The sequence below is a fragment of the Syngnathoides biaculeatus genome, chromosome 13, assembly GCF_019802595.1.
Source record: "Syngnathoides biaculeatus isolate LvHL_M chromosome 13, ASM1980259v1, whole genome shotgun sequence".
NCBI lineage: Eukaryota > Metazoa > Chordata > Actinopteri > Syngnathiformes > Syngnathidae > Syngnathoides > Syngnathoides biaculeatus.
Genome location: NC_084652.1, coordinates 28,211,587 through 28,228,665, shown reverse-complemented (window position 1 = coordinate 28,228,665; position 17,079 = coordinate 28,211,587). Strand labels below are relative to the sequence as shown.

The 17,079-nt window shown below is 55.8% G+C and overlaps 3 protein-coding genes across 17 annotated transcripts; 1 reads left to right on the top strand and 2 right to left on the bottom strand.

Annotated features, from left to right (window-relative positions):
- Positions 1-22: 22 nt before the first annotated feature.
- Positions 23-5,738, bottom strand: adhfe1 (alcohol dehydrogenase iron containing 1). 6 transcript variants are annotated; one of them, XM_061838864.1, is made up of 15 exons: positions 4,039-4,132; positions 3,620-3,780; positions 3,222-3,259; positions 3,047-3,087; positions 2,891-2,944; positions 2,093-2,247; positions 1,833-2,032; positions 1,693-1,770; positions 1,177-1,282; positions 958-1,110; positions 788-886; positions 643-721; positions 470-566; positions 236-393; positions 23-159 (listed from the first exon to the last, which is right to left on the bottom strand). In XM_061838864.1, exons 5-15 carry the CDS (start codon positions 2,942-2,944, stop codon positions 76-78), a joined length of 1,263 nt encoding a protein of 420 aa, XP_061694848.1. In that variant the 5' UTR covers positions 3,047-3,087; positions 3,222-3,259; positions 3,620-3,780; positions 4,039-4,132; the 3' UTR covers positions 23-75. The 6 variants fall into 6 exon arrangements, with proteins under 6 accessions (XP_061694848.1, XP_061694845.1, XP_061694847.1 ...); XM_061838861.1 differs by lacking the exons at positions 3,620-3,780; positions 4,039-4,132 and adding an exon at positions 5,391-5,738; XM_061838863.1 differs by lacking the exons at positions 3,620-3,780; positions 4,039-4,132 and adding an exon at positions 5,180-5,384.
- tmub1 (transmembrane and ubiquitin-like domain containing 1) lies at positions 4,135-8,227 on the top strand. Its single transcript, XM_061838889.1, has 4 exons — positions 4,135-4,251; positions 4,341-4,484; positions 5,841-6,227; positions 7,759-8,227. The coding sequence occupies exons 2-4, from the start codon at positions 4,459-4,461 to the stop codon at positions 8,102-8,104; spliced, it is 759 nt and encodes a 252-aa protein (XP_061694873.1). The 5' UTR covers positions 4,135-4,251; positions 4,341-4,458; the 3' UTR covers positions 8,105-8,227.
- LOC133510655 (dynein axonemal heavy chain 17-like) lies at positions 8,043-15,301 on the bottom strand. 10 transcript variants are annotated; one of them, XM_061838824.1, is made up of 14 exons: positions 14,971-15,301; positions 14,709-14,896; positions 14,532-14,621; positions 13,947-14,130; positions 13,415-13,561; positions 13,101-13,341; positions 12,480-12,583; positions 12,297-12,416; positions 11,812-11,958; positions 11,330-11,503; positions 11,004-11,247; positions 10,706-10,875; positions 9,798-9,933; positions 8,043-8,179 (listed from the first exon to the last, which is right to left on the bottom strand). In XM_061838824.1, the coding sequence occupies exons 1-14, from the start codon at positions 15,154-15,156 to the stop codon at positions 8,070-8,072; spliced, it is 2,241 nt and encodes a 746-aa protein (XP_061694808.1). In that variant the 5' UTR covers positions 15,157-15,301; the 3' UTR covers positions 8,043-8,069. The 10 variants fall into 10 exon arrangements, with proteins under 10 accessions (XP_061694808.1, XP_061694805.1, XP_061694806.1 ...); XM_061838821.1 differs by having other exon boundaries at positions 14,532-14,896; XM_061838822.1 differs by having other exon boundaries at positions 11,011-11,247; positions 14,532-14,896.
- Between the last annotated feature and the right edge of the window lie 1,778 nt (positions 15,302-17,079).

Sequence of the window (17,079 nt, the reverse complement as noted above, 5' to 3'; positions counted from 1 at the left end):
CTTCGTGATTCGGAACGACGTCGCGCCGCCGCCTCCGGTGGCCGAGGAAGCAACGACGCGGGACAGGAGGCCACGTCAGTAGAGTTTCATGGAGGCCTCGAACAGACGCGTCAAGTCTTCCTCGCTGTGCTCGCGAGGAGAAAGTTTTGTCACTCGCTCCTGAAAGTCGGCAAAAACAAAAAAACCACATTGAAACGTTCAGCGACGATAACGAGGAAAGGAGACAAGCGGCGACCTGCGGGAGGGTCCCTCGGACCAGCGCGGGCACGTCCTCCTCTCGGTATCCCACGGCGGCGAGCCCGTCCTCCACCCGCATCTCGTAGAGGAAGCGCCGCAACGTGTCGGCCAGCACGGCGCCCGCGTCCGCTCGCTTGGCGCGGCTGACGTCGGCGCCTGAAGGCGACAAAGCGGGCGAAGTGACGGGCGGCGGACCAAGCGTAACGCGACCCCTTGAGGGACGGAGGAGTACCGAGGATTCGGGCGGCCTCCAGGTGGCGCTCCGGACACGCCGGCGCCGTGAAGCCGAAGACGGCCGGCGCCGTCAGAACCACCGACAGACCGTGAGGCTGAGCGGGTGCGCACGCGGGTGACGCACGATGACATCGCAGAGCGTCTCCCGGCACGTCACGGCGGCCAACTCACCACCAGGGCGTGCTCCACGTCGTAGCCGTCGGCCTTGTGCGTCTTGACGTTACCCGCGATGGGGTAGGACATGCCGTGGCTGCAACGCAAACGCACGTTTCGTGAGCGACGGGGCGCTCTTTCCTCGCGGCTAAGCCGGCCTCACCAGAGATGGACGCCCGCGTTGCCGAAGCCGATGCCGGCGAACACGCTGGCCAGGTGCATGCCGGATCGAGCTTCCACGTCTTCTGGGTCGCGGACCGCCCTGCCGACACGCGCGCACGTGGCGGAGAAGCGCGGCTCAAGACGGCGGCGGCGGCGGCGGTGCGACCTTACCGCTTCAGGTATTTGGCGACCACCCCGAGGGCGTGCCGCGCCCACACGTCGCTGATGGGGTTGCTCCCCTGGTAGGCCGGCCTGCTGAGGGGGTCGGGGGGGCAGGGAGCGCGCCGCCGGTACGGCAGGGCGGTGTACGACTCCAGGGCATGGCTGCGACGACGGCGGCGTCAGAACGACCGACCGCGTAACGCGGCGGGCGGGCGGGCGGATGCTCACCAGAGGACGTCAAAACCGCTGTTGGCGGCGACCCTGCTGGGCATGCTCAGCGTGTGCCGGGGATCCACCACGCCCAGGGTGGGGCGCAGGGCTCGGCTGGCGATCCCTTAACCGCCGCCGGAGCATAAACGGTGGTTCGTATAATCAACGGCAAAGAAGCCAAAACCAATGCCAGGCAAAAGCTGCGAGACAGGAAGCGCCTTCGGTGGCAGCTCCGGCATCTTCAAACCCGCCGAAGACGCGAACATCGAAGAAGGGCGAAGAAGCGATTTGGCTGCTTAGCAAGCTCCAAACGGGAGCCTTAGCGCACGCGTTACGTGACGTAAAGTTAGCAGCCTGAGGCCGTGTTGGGGGAAAAGGAATTTTTCATGCTGTTAATCAAGAACCAAGAGCGCGTGGAGTGTGCAGGCGCCATCTAGCGGTGGGGTTCAAAGCTCATGCGTATCTCAAGGCAAATTTTTTGTTTTTTGTTTAAATTGCCAAGCAAATCAGAAGTGGGCGGGGCAAGCACCTCACCCGTTTTTGCCTTCAGAGGCTCGTAGTCAAAGATGGCCACGCCCGTCGTCTCGCTGCCGGTGCCGGCGGTCGTCGGGACTGACGGGGGGGGGGGGGGTTAATGCCGTCTGATGGGCCGACGTGGCGCGGCGGCGGCTTACCCGCGATGAGCGGCTTCAGGGCACCTGTGGTGACCGGCTTTCCTCTTCCGATGGGAGCGTTGACGAAGTCCAGGAAGCGGGCGTCGGGGTGGCACGAGTACAGATTGGCCGCCTTGCACGTGTCGATGACGGAGCCCCCGCCCACCGCCACGTAGGCATCAAATCCACCCCTCTTGGCGAAGGCGATGGCGTCTTTGAAGCTGTGACGACGAGCCGACATTGGAGGCCGTTCGGGAACGCGGGGCGCCGGCGGGTCTGACCTGCCGTCGGTGGGCTCCACGCGAACGCTGTTGTACATCTTGAACGGCACGCCGCTATTGGCCAAAGACTCCACGACCGCCATGACGGGCGGCAGGCGGCACAAGTTCTTGTCGGTCATCACGCAGACGTTGCGGGCGCCCAAGTTCTGGAGGTCCTGCGCCGCAAACACAAGTCAAGAGTCAATATGATGTACGATGGACCAAGGAAGCCAACACTCCTCAATCCCGAATCACAGAGCAGGGGGGGGGAGAATCCTCCGTCCGCCGCTTATCCTCACAAGGCTCAGCTCCCGAGGCTGCGCCTTAAGCAGCCAGAGACCGCTACCCCCGTGTCTGGGGAGGTTCGTACAGCTTTCAAATCTGCCTAATTTGCACCTTCTGCGGGATTCTGGGGTGGGGAATACGTGAACAACTCCAAACGCAACTCAAGATGGAGGAGGCGGGGACGGCGTTCCTCAGTTAAGTTGTGTCGATGAGGCGGCCGATGTACTTTTTTAGTAGGACCGAGTCCGCCGTTTTCCCAAGATACGTTCCTGATTACAGTATGACGGACTTTTGTGTTGGTTGGAGCGCTAACACCTTTTCAGTCCCTGCGACGGACCGGTGACCGGTTCAGGGGCGTCGTCTGCCTTTGGCCCCGAGTCAACCCGCGACGCTGCCCGGGATAAGCGCTGGCGCAAATGGATGCACGGAAAAAGGTTGCAGGCTTTTCGGGCCGAGCTCAAACGACGCGCTTCGGGTTTAACCCTTCGCCTGGCCCGGGAACCGCCGACGCCATGATGAAGCGGGGCCGGTTACCATGCCGATTTCCCTGCTGACTCCTTCTCCGTAGCGAATGTTGGAACTGGCCATCTTGGGGGGGGGGGGGGGAAGAAAAAAAAAAACACATGTGGCATCGCCATGACAACAGGATGGTTAATGACCCCCTCCCCCATCTTGAAGGCAGCGCCTCACCTCGAAGGCGTAGTCCGTTTTACGCTCGCTGCACGTCACACCTGCACAGAAAGTTGATGTCGTCTAAAATTGTGCGCGAATCATAAACCAATCCCAAAATGATGTCGTTTGGCCGTAAATACGCTCGTTGACCTGTGATCATTATTGTGATGATCAATATTCATATTTACGGTACCTTGGTACAAAGTGTGGGAGTGAGCAGGACACCTGCACCTGTACACACACACACACACACACACACACACACACACACACACACACACACACACTCCACCGTCAGCTTTCCCGTGCAGCCATGCTCAAGGTGTCGTTGCCATGGAGACAGTAGACAGACACACGTATGATCCACCGTATTATTGTATTTATTTTTGGACAACTTCTTCCCCCTCGCCTCGGTCGCGAGATGCCGTCATGACATTTGGCTGCGGTAGTTTTGCACCTCTGCACTATTTGCGGAAGTGAGATCCGGCTGCAACATTTGCACAATTGACAATGACCCGGATGTGGCGCCAAAAGTCACTTTCTTGAAGTTTTGCTCGATGAACGACGGAGGCGGACAACGGTGGCACTCACAATCACGCCGACGGGGCAATTTCGAGTCTCCAATGAATGTTGCACGGTTTTGGAACGTGGGAGGAAAGCGCAGTGAAGTCGGGGAAAAGCCACACTGGCGGCTCCATCTCCAAACTTTTCCCTCAAGCTGTCGGCGCGCTGGCGCTGATCTTCTGGATCATCTTGTGGGTCACGGAGGTCAGAGAACACAGGGAAGTTTTTTTTTTTTTTTTTTCTATCGTTAATTTCAATGAATGATTGTGTATTGTTGATTTATTGATTTTGCCTGACGTAACGACAACAATCTTTCTGACGTATTTGGCAAAATGAAAATGATTCGAATTCTGATGAGATATTCACGTTGCATGACGGTCACGTGACCGCCGCTTGATTTTCATCACGGGCGTTCGTAATGGTGAGGCTTTTTTACTCGCACTTACGCAGCACGCTCGAGTTGCAGCAGCAGACGAACGACTCGATCCCGCGCTGCCGCCATCTTGACCATGAACTCCTTGCGCAACTTCCGTCGACGTCACCGCCGCCACTTTTTCAAAATAAAGGCGCCGCGAAGAAGGCGGCCATCTTGCGCTTTCAAAACATTCGTCTTCATTACTTCCTGACACGAATTAACGGAGTAATTCCAAAATATTAATGTGAGTATTACATATAATGTATATTATATGTATTTGTATGGCTATCCAATATTTTTGCCCGACTTGATAACAATGGTACGTTTATTTAGCGAGCAAACGGAGCGGCCAGCAGGAAGCGTCATCAAGCAAAAACACCGAAGAAGACAACCCGGACGTGTTCCGAGGGAATGAGAAGCCCGAGAGCGAAATTAGCTTTAAGGCTAACACATGACATGGCGCTTAGAAGCTGAACAGTAAGTTGGTCCTTCGCTCTTAGCACACCGAATGAAAGGCGGGAGAGAAAAGATGACGCGAGCCTTCTTTCGGTTGACTCGGCCTCACTTCCGGCCCGCTCCGCGACGCTACTCGCGCTTAGCATGTAGCTTCTTGAGTGTGACGTCAAGCGTCAGCTGAAGAAGCAGCACCAGCATCTCCTCAAACGGGCCGAAGTCCAAATAACCAAAAAGCCACGCGAAGCCGACTTCAATCTTAATAAGAATAAGCCGGGTTTAGTCATTGAGTCTGCTCTACCTTGTCCGACGTTTGCAGGCCCTTGAAAATATTCCCCCCGCTTTTTTTTCCCTTGTGTTTTAATTACGAGTTCACGCTAGAAATATTCACCGTGATTATTTTGTTGCAAATCACATGAGCAACCTCAAATGTCTGGAAAAACGAAGAACCATTGAAATATTCACTTTCTCCTCCCCCCGTTTATTCGTGGAACCTCCAAACGAAAGCATTTGTTTCGGTACCTTTTCGAAAACAACTTGTTGCCACCGAGAAGCGATTTTAAATTGACATCTCGATGAGCTCAAGCGGCAACTTTTTCAAGTGAGGGCGGGCGGAGTCGTCGGCCCGCCATGCAAATGTAAACGTCGACGCCGCCGACGTTACGGCAGAGCATCGACGTGTTCCTCCACCGAAGCAAAAAAAAAAGCTGTTGACTGACCTTCTGCGGCATCCGTGGAGGCTCGAAATTGCCCGTTAGGTGTGATTGTGAGCGCGACCAGTTTGTTTCCATGTGGCCTGGGATTGACTGGCGGCTCGGATAATCCAAGGTATTTCTTTTCCCAGAACAAATCACAGCATTTCAAGGAGGCTGTGGACTAAATTCAGCGCCTCTAATCTGACACCGCAAAAAAGCACTTGGCCCAACGTACATTACATTAGTTTGGACCCTAGATAGAATCTTCTTCGGGTCATGTGGGCGCCTCTACCGCCACCAAGAGCCCTCCCAACATCCGTCAACCTTCTCTTTGGTCTTCCCTCGCAGCTACCTAGTCGAGTGACTCTCCGGCACCTCCGGTGGCCATGCCCGAACCGCTCTGACTTTGAGCTCGTTTACTCGTCCTCGCCGACCGCTTCAACATCTTCATTCGCTCTCGCTTCCTTTCGTCTCGTTAACGTTCCTCCCCACCAGCGTCCGACGGTGTCTCGGCACGCTTCGCTTACAGCTCCTTCGGCCCAAAATTGAATCTCCCTGCGTGCTTCTACCGCCGGTCTCGTTGGTCACCGTATGTTCTTGCGTCTTGTGCTTTTCTGCAAAGTCGGGCACGTTTGGCACCCTTGTGTTAGCGGGACTGTTAATAGCGCCCCGCTCTTTGGTTCAGGTGCTGTGCGATCGGCTGCGCGGCGGCGGCGGCGGCAATGTCGTTGATTGAGGGCGTGGGCGACGAGGTGACGCTCGCGCTGGCGGCGCTGACGGCGGCGGCCGTGCTGCTGCTGGCCTGGACCTCCACCCGTACCTCGGACCCCCCGCACGCCCTCGACGCCCCCGCGGGCCCCGCCCCTTCCCAGACCGCCGCGTCCGCGGACGCGGCGGCGGCCGCCGCTTCCGCCCCGCCCCTCGCGGACGACAAGGACGGGGACGCGGGGAGCGACGATTCGGCGGGGGGCGGCGACTCTCGGCGGAACATGGTGGTCAGACTCAAGTTCCTCAATGACACGGAGAGGATGGCGCACGTCGGACCTCAGGACACCGTCGGATACATCAAGAGGTAACGCGTGCGCACGCTCGTGGGGGGGCGCGGAGCGAGCCCTCCCGCCTGTAGCCAAATACCACATAACAACACAGGATGGCGACTCTCACTTTGGCCTTTTTTGTAGAAGCCCTTCCCCTTTCTTCATTTCTCAAACATAATGTCCAGAAACTCTTTCAAAAAGTTAATGTAGCGCATATTTCGCTATGGATGGAAAATAAAAAAATATTGTGTAATCGTATACAGGTACATAGTGGTTAAAAAATGGATACATAGACGTTTCGACATGATATTGGATGTCTTCTGTTCCACATTTGGATTATATTCCAGTCATTTGCGCCTCCAACTCAGGGGAGTAACGTGGCGTGGCGTGCTTGTTGTTACTGCGCCAAAGATCATTTGAAAAGAAACGTGTCCACACTCAAGGCGGAAGTGGCGCCGCGCTCCGAAACGACGATAACTCGCCTCAATGGCTTCTCAATGGCCAATGAAGCCAAACTCTTGGGATTAAAAAAAAAAAAAAAAAAAAAAGTCATCAATGCGACGCACCGAAGGGAGCCCCTGCGGATCTTTTTCGGGTCGGAGCTGCGTCAGACGCTTGGCTGAGGGTGTGCAAACCTTTTCTGGACCGATATTTAATGCAGTGCAAAATAAGTTTCTGTTTTGAAGACTGTAATACGTGTTATCAACGGTATTAAAATGTTGTGCCATCATTGAGCAATTATTTGAGTTGGTTGGGAGGTTCTGTTGTGACGGTCCCGAGACGATTAGTATTCGAGGCTGTTTCGTAACAGACATGAAAATGTCGCGCGGGAAGTTCCTTTTGACCTCGTGATTCTCATTTGCTGCGACATCCACCGGAAACCGTCGGGTCTCGGGCGGACCCACCGGGCTCGGCCTTTCCTAATCCGGTCCGATCGGTATCCTCAAACGCGGCTCGACGTGCTCGGCGGGTCGTATATTTTTTAGAATATCGCAGCAAAGGCCCGGAATATTGATGGCTGTGATATAATTAGGTTTTTTTTTTTTTTGCTTTTGCTTTTTCAATAAATCTCCCAAACGTTTAACAATTGTCTTGGTGTTGTGTGCGCATCAATGAGGGAGGGAGGAAAAAAATGAAGTGAAACGATTTTAGCAATATGATCTTCAATCTCGACAAAGTGTCACAAAGCTGCACGTCTAACAAGGCGTTTTTGCTTTGCATTGGCAGAGTATGAGCGTAGTGTTTGCGCTCTTTGCGACTATTTTCATTTTTGATTGTTCCCTTCAAATATCATCTGAAAATCCACCAGTCTGGTTTGTTTTTTTTTTTTTTTACTTGACTCGTTCAGCAAGGTAGCAGGAAAAACTGGCCCGAAGTCGACCCGCGACCCCAAAAAAAAAAAAAACCCCAAACCGAGCCGAGGGAAGAACGCGTCCGGGCGGAAAACGAGCAAATCCGAGGGAGCCGTCTCCAAGCGCCAGGCGCCCGGCCCCGTGGCCCCGCCCGCTCGCCGCCCCGCCCCGTGGCCCCGCCCCCTCTCACGTGCTCCCTTTCCCCCTTCGGCAGGACGTACTTCGCGGGGCAGGAGCGGCGCGTGCGCCTCATCTACCGGGGCCAGCTGCTGCAGGACGACGACGCCACGCTGGAGGCGCTCCGCCTGGCGCACGACTGCGTGCTGCACTGCCACATCTCGCAGCGGGCGGCGGCCGCGGGCGGTCCGGCGGCGGCCGAGCGGGTCCGGGTGGCGCTGAACGTGGGCGGCCTGATGGTGCCGCTGCTGGTGCTGATGCTGGCCGTGCTGTGGTACTGCCAGATCCAGTACCGCCACCTGTTCACGGCGCCCGCCTCCGCCTCGCTGCTCGGCGTCACCGTCTTCCTCAGCCTGCTGACCTTCGGCGTCTACCGCCGCTAGACGCGTTCTCGGCGGCGGTCTTCATCTTCTTTGTGCCTCTTTGACTTCGGTGTCTGCCACGAGATGGCCGCCCGTCTGGATGTTGACGAAAGAAATTCTATTAAATCATTTATTGAAAATCTACACTGTCATTTTCGTTGGTTCATCGGCCGTCCAAAGCTGATGACGTCGCCGAAGGGTGAGCTGCATTGTGGGTAATGGAGTCATGTGACTTTAAAAAGAGCAGCGTCCGTCATGTCAGCTGCTCTTTAATCTCTCGGCGTCGCCATCAGCTCTGAAACACATCACAACACGGATGGACGTCACGTTAGTGTCGGTCACGCGTTGGTTGCCAAGCGGGTCGACGGCGCCCGACGGGCCTTTCCAGAGTACAATTCATCTGACGGGCGAGCCGTCCGACTGGCGGTTCAGCACCGGATACGCCTATCTTTGGATTTATTCTGTTTTTTTGTTTGTTTTTTTTTTCTGAGGTGGTTTCCTCCACCCCAGAAAACACCGACTGGTGGTTTATCCCCACTTATCGAAGAGTTTCTGGGTTTCCCCCCCCTCCCATTCCCAATGAAGTTATTGTGGGTGTCAGTCATCCACAATTTTTTTTTTTTGGGGGGGGGGGGTCGGGCCGGGTCGTGATGAGGAGCAGGAAATGATGACGGCGACGACGGATGAGTCCCTCTTCAGACGCCCTAAACCTTTTCCACCTTTCATGTGACCTATAACATTTACAAGCACGCCACACGCGACCATTTCCGCCGTTGGGTGCGATCTCGCGGCCTCGTCGTCGGGACACGTAACCAACCGTTGGGCGGAAATTTCACCCTCAGTTCAGAGACAAAGGGGCGGTTCTCCCAGCCTCTGCCCATCCCCAAATCAACTTCAGATGTTTGAGTTGGGTCGAAGGAACACGTGAGTCAGCCTGACCCAAACCGGTTGAGTCATCGTTTTGTTTGTCCAGCTGTTCCAAGAACAGGAGCGGCTTCTGAGAAGTCCAAATGTGTCCGGAAGAAGCTCCGACCGTCGCCTCCGGTTCCCGCGTGCGCTGTCGGAGTCCTGATGGGACGGTTCAAAGGTTTCAGGCTGGTGAATCGGATTTCCAAGGCTTGAGATGGGCCATAAAGCCCTAGCAGGAGTGGACCTCCCTCCAAAAGTGAGGAATTTCAAGCAGGTTCTGAAGATTCAGTCGACGGGCCAACAATCTGCCGTCTCCTTGGGGTCGCCGGGACCCACCCGCGCGTTCCGTCTCCGAAACGCTCCGACGACGTTTTGGGGGCGCGAGGACTTTGCCCGGCCTGGCCTGGTCTTACGAAAAAAAAAAAAAAAATGAAAAGGTTGGAAAGCCAGCCGGAACTTTTGCCAATCGGCCAATTCGGGACGTCATCGTGACGCGGGGGGCACAAGTAGCAACGCTGCCGTGCAGCGTCTGCGCCGTAGATTTGCCCATCTGCCACTCGGTTGTTTTGAGTGTGCATATTGGTGCAGCAAAGGTGTTTGGGGGAATTTTCCACGTTTCCCCTTGAAAATGTTTCAACGTATTCATAGGTCACATTAGTAGTGGAAAATATTTTTTTGCTGTCGAGAAATGACAAAAAAAGCTGCCATTTTCCCCCAACTTCTTCTATTGCCTGTCGTAGACTACGAGACTCGGGAATCCCTCCGGGGACGTTCCCAAGAAGTCGGCGCGACGCGGTCGGCCCACCTGCAGCAGCGTGGTGAGCTCGGGAACTTCCACGTTGACCGTCTCCAGCAGCATGATGGTTTCCGTCAGAGGGAAATGGCGAGCCGACGATTTCTCCGCTTCGTCGTCGTCGTCGTCGACGCTGCGCCGCGACATGCTGAACGCGCCGTCGGGGGGAAAAACAAGGAGTGAAACGCAAAGTCGACTTTCTTTGTGGGGCGCTTTAGCCCCGAAAGCTCTCAGAGAGGCTTCACGAAGGCGGATGTCGAGGGGCTTCAATTTGCACAATTGAATTGAAAAGCTCTCGATTGTCAATAAATTGATCAATCAGAATCGGATTTAATGGCCAACACGGAATTTTTCTCGCCGCCCTGATCCGACATTCAGAAGAAAGAAGAAGCGACATACGTTCAATAGGAACGACTGCCGCCTTCGTCATTTCCAGCAGTTAAGTGCGTCAAGTCGCCCTCCCGTGTTGACCGATGACTTGTGTCCGCTTCTCATTCTGTGGGGGATTCTAAGCGTCTTCTGGCAAAAGTCCAAATTTGAAGCGTTCCTCGGTGCCTCGTGAGTGCCATCGTGTGGTAGCTTTCATGCACGCTGACACGAACGCTGGCGTAGACGCTGTGCACGCGTTACCTCAGTAAACACGACGACGTTTACAGATTGTGGAACTTGGTGTGCACACGAGGCGCACATCAGGAGAAAATGTTGAGCCCTCTCGCGAAAATATGCTACATCACGAGCGGCCAACGGTGAAGCCCAAATGCGGGAGGGGACGCCCGGACGCGGCAGCCACTCACATTGCTACGGGGCGTGTCCCGTGGAGTCATAAGTTAATATCGCATCACTTCATCGGAGAGGAACGCTACGTCGGCGTATTCGTCGGTCAAATTTGCTCTTCAGAACGGGGTCCGGGTTTGGCTCACCTTTGCCTGACGAGCTTGAGCAGATGCTGCGTGTACAAGCTGATCCAGTTGTTGATGAAGAGGCGCAGGGCGTCCTTGAAAGGTTGGAGGTCGACCTGCAGCCAGCCGTGGACCAGGTAGTAGTCCTCCAGCTCGTTCACCTCCCTCAGCTGCTTCTGGAGGGCGTGGATCTAAGCCACAAAAAAAGAAAACAAGTCTCAGAACGGGAAGTGCGACGCTTCTTCAACAGGAAGCAAACTCTCGCACAGGAAGTTTGAAACATCTGAAGTTATGTCACAAACGGGAAGCGGGAGCGCACGCGAGACCTCTCTCTGAAAGTCGGCCAGCTTGGGCGGGGCCTCGTCCACGTCCTCCTCGCCCTCATCCAGGTGTCGGCCGTACTTGAGGAAGTCGTCCATGACGCTGCGTTTGTGACTCTGCCACAGCGGCGAGAAGCGGTCCAGGTCGGCTCTCAGGCGCTCCGCCTCCTCGTTGGCCTCCTGCAGGCGCAGCATCACTTCCTTTTCCAACGCCGTCAGCTCGGCGTCTTCCCGTAGCGCCTCCTGCGGAAGAACGCGTCGGGTCCGGGCTCGCGACTCCGCGGCCGGCCCGGCGGGGCTGGGGGGGGTGGGGAGGGGGGCTGACCTGGTAGTTGCCCCGGCGAGCGGCGGAGACCCTGGGGGGCAGAGCGGCAGCCGCGTGGATGTCGGCGATGAACGACTTCAGGACCTCGGTCAGGTCCGACGTCAGAGAAGGGTCAAAGACGCTTCCCGTCAGCTGCAGCTGGAGCGACACCTGCAGCAAGGCCCCCCCGAAGCTCTGAGGGCGGACGCGTCCTCCAGTTACCCGGAGTGGACTCGCGTGGCAATGCCAAGATATCAGGCGGACTCAGCGAGAGGTCACGCAGAGAAAAGGAGGTTGCCCGGCTTGCCACCTTACAAGAGTCGGATGCCAAATCCAGGCCATCAACTTGTGCTACGTTGTGCTAAATCGTGTTCCTTTTTTGGCGAGTGGCGCTCCAGAAGAAAAAGGAAAAAGCGCTCATCTGCCGTCCGAACGAATGAGCGATTCGTCCGGCTTGGCGTGCTTTCTTTGAAAGCGGCGAACGGAAAGACGGGCACGCTCACCGTGGGCGTCATGTTCTGCGACAGGAAGTTGAGCGAATGCAGGAGCATCTGGAGCACGCCGTCCTGCACCATTTGGTCCACGTGGTCCAGGTAGACCAGCCACACGGGCGACGACTGGTCCCGCACGCCGTACAGGACCGAGTTGTCCTGAGAAAATGCGACATCGACCTGATTTCTATTGTTTTGGGGTGTGTATTTTTGCACTTTATGATCAACAATACAAAACTCGAACACCGGAAGCCGCTAGCAAGACGGCGGACGAGGGCGCCGCCCCGCCGCGAGCTGAAGTTACCGTTTCTGCCGTCAATTTGAAAAGCTTTCATGCAAACTTCTTCTTTGATGGTTTCACCTCGCTTAGCCGGGCTGGGATCTTTTGGACCTTCCTCAGAATCCGCCCCACCAGTTTTAGGGTTAAGGTTAGGGGAACTAGCGCTCCTCCCAGCCGGTGCGTCCGGACGCTCACGGCGGGCGGGGCGTAGCCTTACCGCCGTCAGACGTACGACCTGTTCGCCATCTTCGCGCACGCGGGTGTAGCTCTCCTCCGTGGCTCCGCCCCTCTCCAGGAAGTGGCCCGAGCGATGAAGCAGCGGAAGGCCCGCCCAGCTCTGTGGAGGGGGGAGGGGGCAGTCACACCGAGGCGTGTCGCACGCTCCCGTCCGCTGACCCACCTGCGTGATCGCGTGCATGGTGTCCATGTTGGCCCGCGCTTCGTTAACTGAGGCGAAGAAGACGTCCAAGCTCCGCCTCTTCTTCTCTATCATCTCATGTATGCCTGAACGCACGCACGCACGCACACACATATTCATTTATTGCATGTTTCAGCGCCAATGGACGACTTGTATTCACTGGAATCTTTTTTTTCGCCTCCGTAAAGTTGGGACCGTTCCGCAAGCAAGCCCTGACTGCATTTTTTTGTTTTGGTTTTCAATAGATCAATATTCCGCCCCCACGACCACGAAACACCCTTGGCCTTCCGCCTCTCACGTGCGCCTGCGTCAAGAACTTTGTCACGAACGCTAACCGGTCCCAGACTGCGAGACTTGGCCCCGACTCTGTGGATGGCAACCAAGGCCCATCTGTCTTTATCTACGGCTATGGTCTATGTTACGCAGCTGCACATCTACGATTCGGTTAGCTCGATTCAGCAGCTCTGTGGCAGCAATGCAGAAAAAAAAAAACAAAAAAAACCTAAACTGGAAAGTGGCCATTGCTTGAAGATGCAGTTTGATGAAACCAGATCACGACTGCTAACCTCAAAGATGATTTAGGACAGCGACGCTTCGAGTTACCAGCACGCTCACGTGACCTATTCAACTCGTATCTCGAGGCGTCGGGAATGACGAAAGATTCCGAACACGGTGGCTGTTTCGCTTTTAGGGAGCGACGAGGTGGGCTCTGTCCAAATCCCCGACGCGTCACGTGACCTTGACTGGTCCAGGTGTCGTTTCGCAGCTCCAACAGGCTCCCCCTCTGCTCTTCCAGGCCGTCCCGGATGAGAGGAAGCTCCACCGGCAGAGCTCCGCCCACAACCTGGAGGAGCACCAATCAAGGTCACAGAAATAACGGCGCGGCGCGCCGCGCCGCGGCAACGCGTCGCGCGTACCTCGTTGTAGGAGGCCACGATGTTGGTGAGGCTCAGGTAGCTTTTGCCGATGTCACGTCTGCACTTCAGGATGTCGGCGGCCTGGGGGCGGAGCTCCAGATCCTTCTCCCAACCGGCTTGCTTGAGATCGCTCAGCAGCGCCTCCAGCTGGACACACGCACACGACGCGACAAGGTGCGCACAGGGCTGGAAAATTTGTGGTAAATTTCCATGTTTTTGTTCCGAACGTTTTCTGCATAACTGGCCAAAATGAGCCTGCGACAGGGTTTACGTTTGTCATCGTCGACTGAATGCAAAAGGCAACAAACGGCAAAACGGGCGCATTGGAAATTGCCGGCAATTGACATGCGAGTCCCTCCCCGCTTCACGCTTGTAGCAGCAAACCCAAACTGAAATCTGCTCATTTTAGTTGCTATTCTCAAATCTATTTAGCCCAAGTAGATTTTCATGATCCCAACGTGCCATTAGGATTCCCACGGAAAGCTTTCCATGGCTCCATGTTGTGTCTGTCGCTCATGCACGTGCGAGTGACCTTCTGGCCGCAGGGAATTCCCAGCAGGCTTTGCTGCTGCTGGATGAGAGGAAGTTGGAGGACGGCGGCGGCGTCTCGGTCCAGCTGGCGGCTCCATTCCTGACGCACCGAGCTCCTGATGTCCAGCAGCAGGTCGGCGATCTTCTGGAACTTGTGCCGCACCGCCTCGCTCGACTCGGGACACCTGCGGACGGGCCTCAAACGGGTTTGTTCCTGCGCCGGACCGGACTGAGCGCTTTTCACTTATGGACGATCGGTTCATGGTTTATGTCATCATCAACGAGTGATCTTCCGCGAGGGCTGACATCCCCCCGGCGGTCCTGGTGTTGTGCCGCGCACCGCCAAGTCCCACTTCTAGTCCTGATTTTCTCAAAATAGGCTCGTTGCTTTTGCGGGGGAGAGCGAGATGGACGGAGTTCATTTTGTCCTCCTGCATTTTTAGACTATTTCTCTATCATGTAGCATTTCTAAAGCTGCTGGGCGAGCGAGTTGACAACTGACAACGTCGATCGCATCATCCATGGCTCAAAGTCGACCCGATCGTCCACGCCAAAAGTGAAGCTGTGTGTGTGTGTGTGTCCTTACAGGTGCTGGACGGTCTGGAAGTTGTGCAGGACATTGTGAGCCCTCAACATGAGTTGTTGCGTCCACCGAAGGGTGACGGCCGGCGACGTCCTGAACTTGGACGACACGTCTTTCTTGCTCTTACTCTTGACCAGCGCCCGTACTTGGTCCAGCTCCTTCAGGACCAGTTCCACCAACCTGGACAGCTGAGGCCGCAGCTGGTCCCGGATGGCGGGACGCTGCAGAAGCGGCCCGAACATGTTGACCACTTTTACGGCGGCGGAAGGCAGGCAGCATTCGTCCAGCGTTCCTCTCAGGATGGAAACCAGGCGCGCTTCCAGGTGGGAGACGTGTTCCTGGAAGGAAGTCGCCTGCCGCGGGAAGCTCTGAGGGCGACAGGAAGAGGCGCGTCAAGAGGAGGAGGAGGAGGAGGAGTCAGGGCCCAATCGGCTGCACCGACCTGATCCGACGGCTCGCAGGCGTCGTACTCGCAGTCTGAGAGAATTTGAAGCTGCTGCAGGAAGTCGCGGCACACGCCCTCCACGACGGCCGTCCACATCCTGCCGCGTCCGCCGGAGACCACCACCTGCTCCAGCTGGAACTGAAGACGCACGCGGTACACTTCCTGTTCGGGGAGACGTGGCATTCGGAATCCTCGGGGCTTAAAAATCCTTTTTGTAGCCAATGATGGTTTGCTCGCCGGGATTTCGGGGTAACTCTCAACTCTTGCCTTCTTTCCGTGCTATGGATGCTGATTTCCACATCTCCAGCGAGACTTTTCATGCATTTCATTTTCAGACAGCAGAAAGCCGCACTTGCCTGGATGCTTTGCAGGCGAATCAGGAAGTCGTCCAAGCGAGCGAAGACCAGATGAGAAGGAAACTCCCACCTGTGTCGGCCCCCGTCCTGCACGGAACGCAGACGCGTCTTGGGTGTGGCAAATCAATGGACCATAGTAAGGAGACACGCGAGGTACCGTACACACTGGACATTGCCAAAGGTACGAGCTCGCCTGCCTCGACCTTGACCCACGTATGGAATTGACGTCGCTCCACCCTCTCAACTTGGAACGGCTTCAACTCTTCTCGGAAGGTTTCCCACTAGGTTGAAGTGCCTTCAAGGGCAATTCGTGACCACCGTGTTGGAAAAGGGACGGCTCGTCTCCAAAGCGCACACTTTGAACGCTTCAGCGTACCGAGAGATTTTAGGGATCGGCCTTCCTGTTCAACGTCTGTGCGTCGGTGCACAAAGCGAGGTCCAACGAGACGCGGACGCGGGAGAGCGCAGAGTCCGGGCCTCGAGCCGACGGAGCTCCTGCGGGTCGACTCGGGGCCTTCTCGCCCCACCTGACAAATGCGCTCCCGTGAAGTCACCGCGCCTACAAACCTCGCTGAAGGCCTTCCCCGAAGAGTTGAAGCTGTTCCGGCTCCAAAGCCGACGCCATTTACAAGAAGAAGAAGACCATCAGGTCAAATCAAGGTAGCCGAGTCGACACTTTGGCCCATATATTGTGTACCGATTGACGGCGGCCACATTTTCAAACCACGAGTGGACCGAGAAAAGTTGAGACAAACTGTCGGAAAAGTGATCGGAGACCTGCTCTTCCAGGAGCATCCTGTGGTGGATGTATTTGTCCTTGAGAGTCTGCAAAGTCAACGTCACCACTCGGACATCGTCCAGAACCTGCGCGGGGTCCGAAACCAGACCACGCATCACTTCCTGTCCGTTCAGGAACTTCCTGCTCTGCAACGGGATGACACAAACGATCAGTGGCCGTTGTTGCTCCTTTCCTCGCATTTACCGCCATCGCCGGCGGTTCTAGACGACAAAGCCGATCTCGCTTGTGGCCACGATGGAGTCGACGGGAACGAGCGCACAATTACCGCATTTGTAGTCTATAATCTTCGTCCCGATGAAAAAAAAATATTCCCAAATACAGAAATCTGACAATAGCTGAAGTCCGAGAAGTCGCGACTGCGCATTTTCTGGACTATTTAGATATACGTACAGTATTTGGAAGATGGAGAGGAAGAAATCATCCCTGCACACCTTCGAAACGTACAGTAACAGACAGTAGTAAATTTTGTTCCTTGTACTGGGTTGAAAATACACCAAAGCGGCGTAACGGCGCCGTTCCAGATCAAAGTCGGCTCTCCGGAAAAACACGCAAATCACGCCAAAGATACGACTTCAATTTGCATCTCGTGCCTCAAATCACATTTACATACCGAAACTGAGGGAGCGACACTGCTCCCCCCCCCCCCCCCCACACACACAAACACACACAAAAAAAGTGCTGTTCTACAAAATGAAAGCGCAACGGGACAGTTCAGTAAGTCAGGAAGCACTCGGTAGGACCGGTGGCCCGCTCATCAAAGGGTCAGGGGTCCGAATCCCGGTTACGGCTGTCCGCCGTCCAACCGAGGCACCGTCGGCAAGACGCAAAGCAGATTTCACGCGTTGTGGCCAAAAGCGTTTTGTGTCCCAACGGACGTTCTGTTCGTGCGAAGAGCTTCAGCGGTCCTTGACCACATTGTATTCAATGAACGGTAAAAAAAAAAAAAACAGA

What these genes read in the sequence shown, in the direction of transcription:
- adhfe1 (XM_061838859.1), bottom strand. Translation starts at nt 4,103, where the DNA reads ATGGTCAAGATGGCGGCAGCGCGGGATCGAGTCGTTCGTCTGCTGCTG. An exon ending in AACGCGGGCGTCCATCTCTG is followed by an intron (nt 722 to 787) that starts GTGAGGCCGGCT and finishes TTTGCGTTGCAG; the next exon opens with CCACGGCATGTCCTACCCCA. An exon ending in ACGTGGAGCACGCCCTGGTG is followed by an intron (nt 567 to 642) that starts GTGAGTTGGCCG and finishes GCACCCGCTCAG; the next exon opens with CCTCACGGTCTGTCGGTGGT.
- tmub1 (XM_061838889.1), top strand. Translation starts at nt 4,459, where the DNA reads ATGACATGGCGCTTAGAAGCTGAACA. An exon ending in TGGCGCTTAGAAGCTGAACA is followed by an intron (nt 4,485 to 5,840) that starts GTAAGTTGGTCC and finishes TCTTTGGTTCAG; the next exon opens with GTGCTGTGCGATCGGCTGCG. An exon ending in ACCGTCGGATACATCAAGAG is followed by an intron (nt 6,228 to 7,758) that starts GTAACGCGTGCG and finishes CCCCTTCGGCAG; the next exon opens with GACGTACTTCGCGGGGCAGG.
- LOC133510655 (XM_061838821.1), bottom strand. Translation starts at nt 15,156, where the DNA reads ATGCCACGTCTCCCCGAACAGGAAGTGTACCGCGTGCGTCTTCAGTTC. An exon ending in TTCCAGACCGTCCAGCACCT is followed by an intron (nt 14,131 to 14,531) that starts GTAAGGACACAC and finishes GCCCGTCCGCAG; the next exon opens with GTGTCCCGAGTCGAGCGAGG. An exon ending in AGGTCGTACGTCTGACGGCG is followed by an intron (nt 11,959 to 12,296) that starts GTAAGGCTACGC and finishes GCATTTTCTCAG; the next exon opens with GACAACTCGGTCCTGTACGG.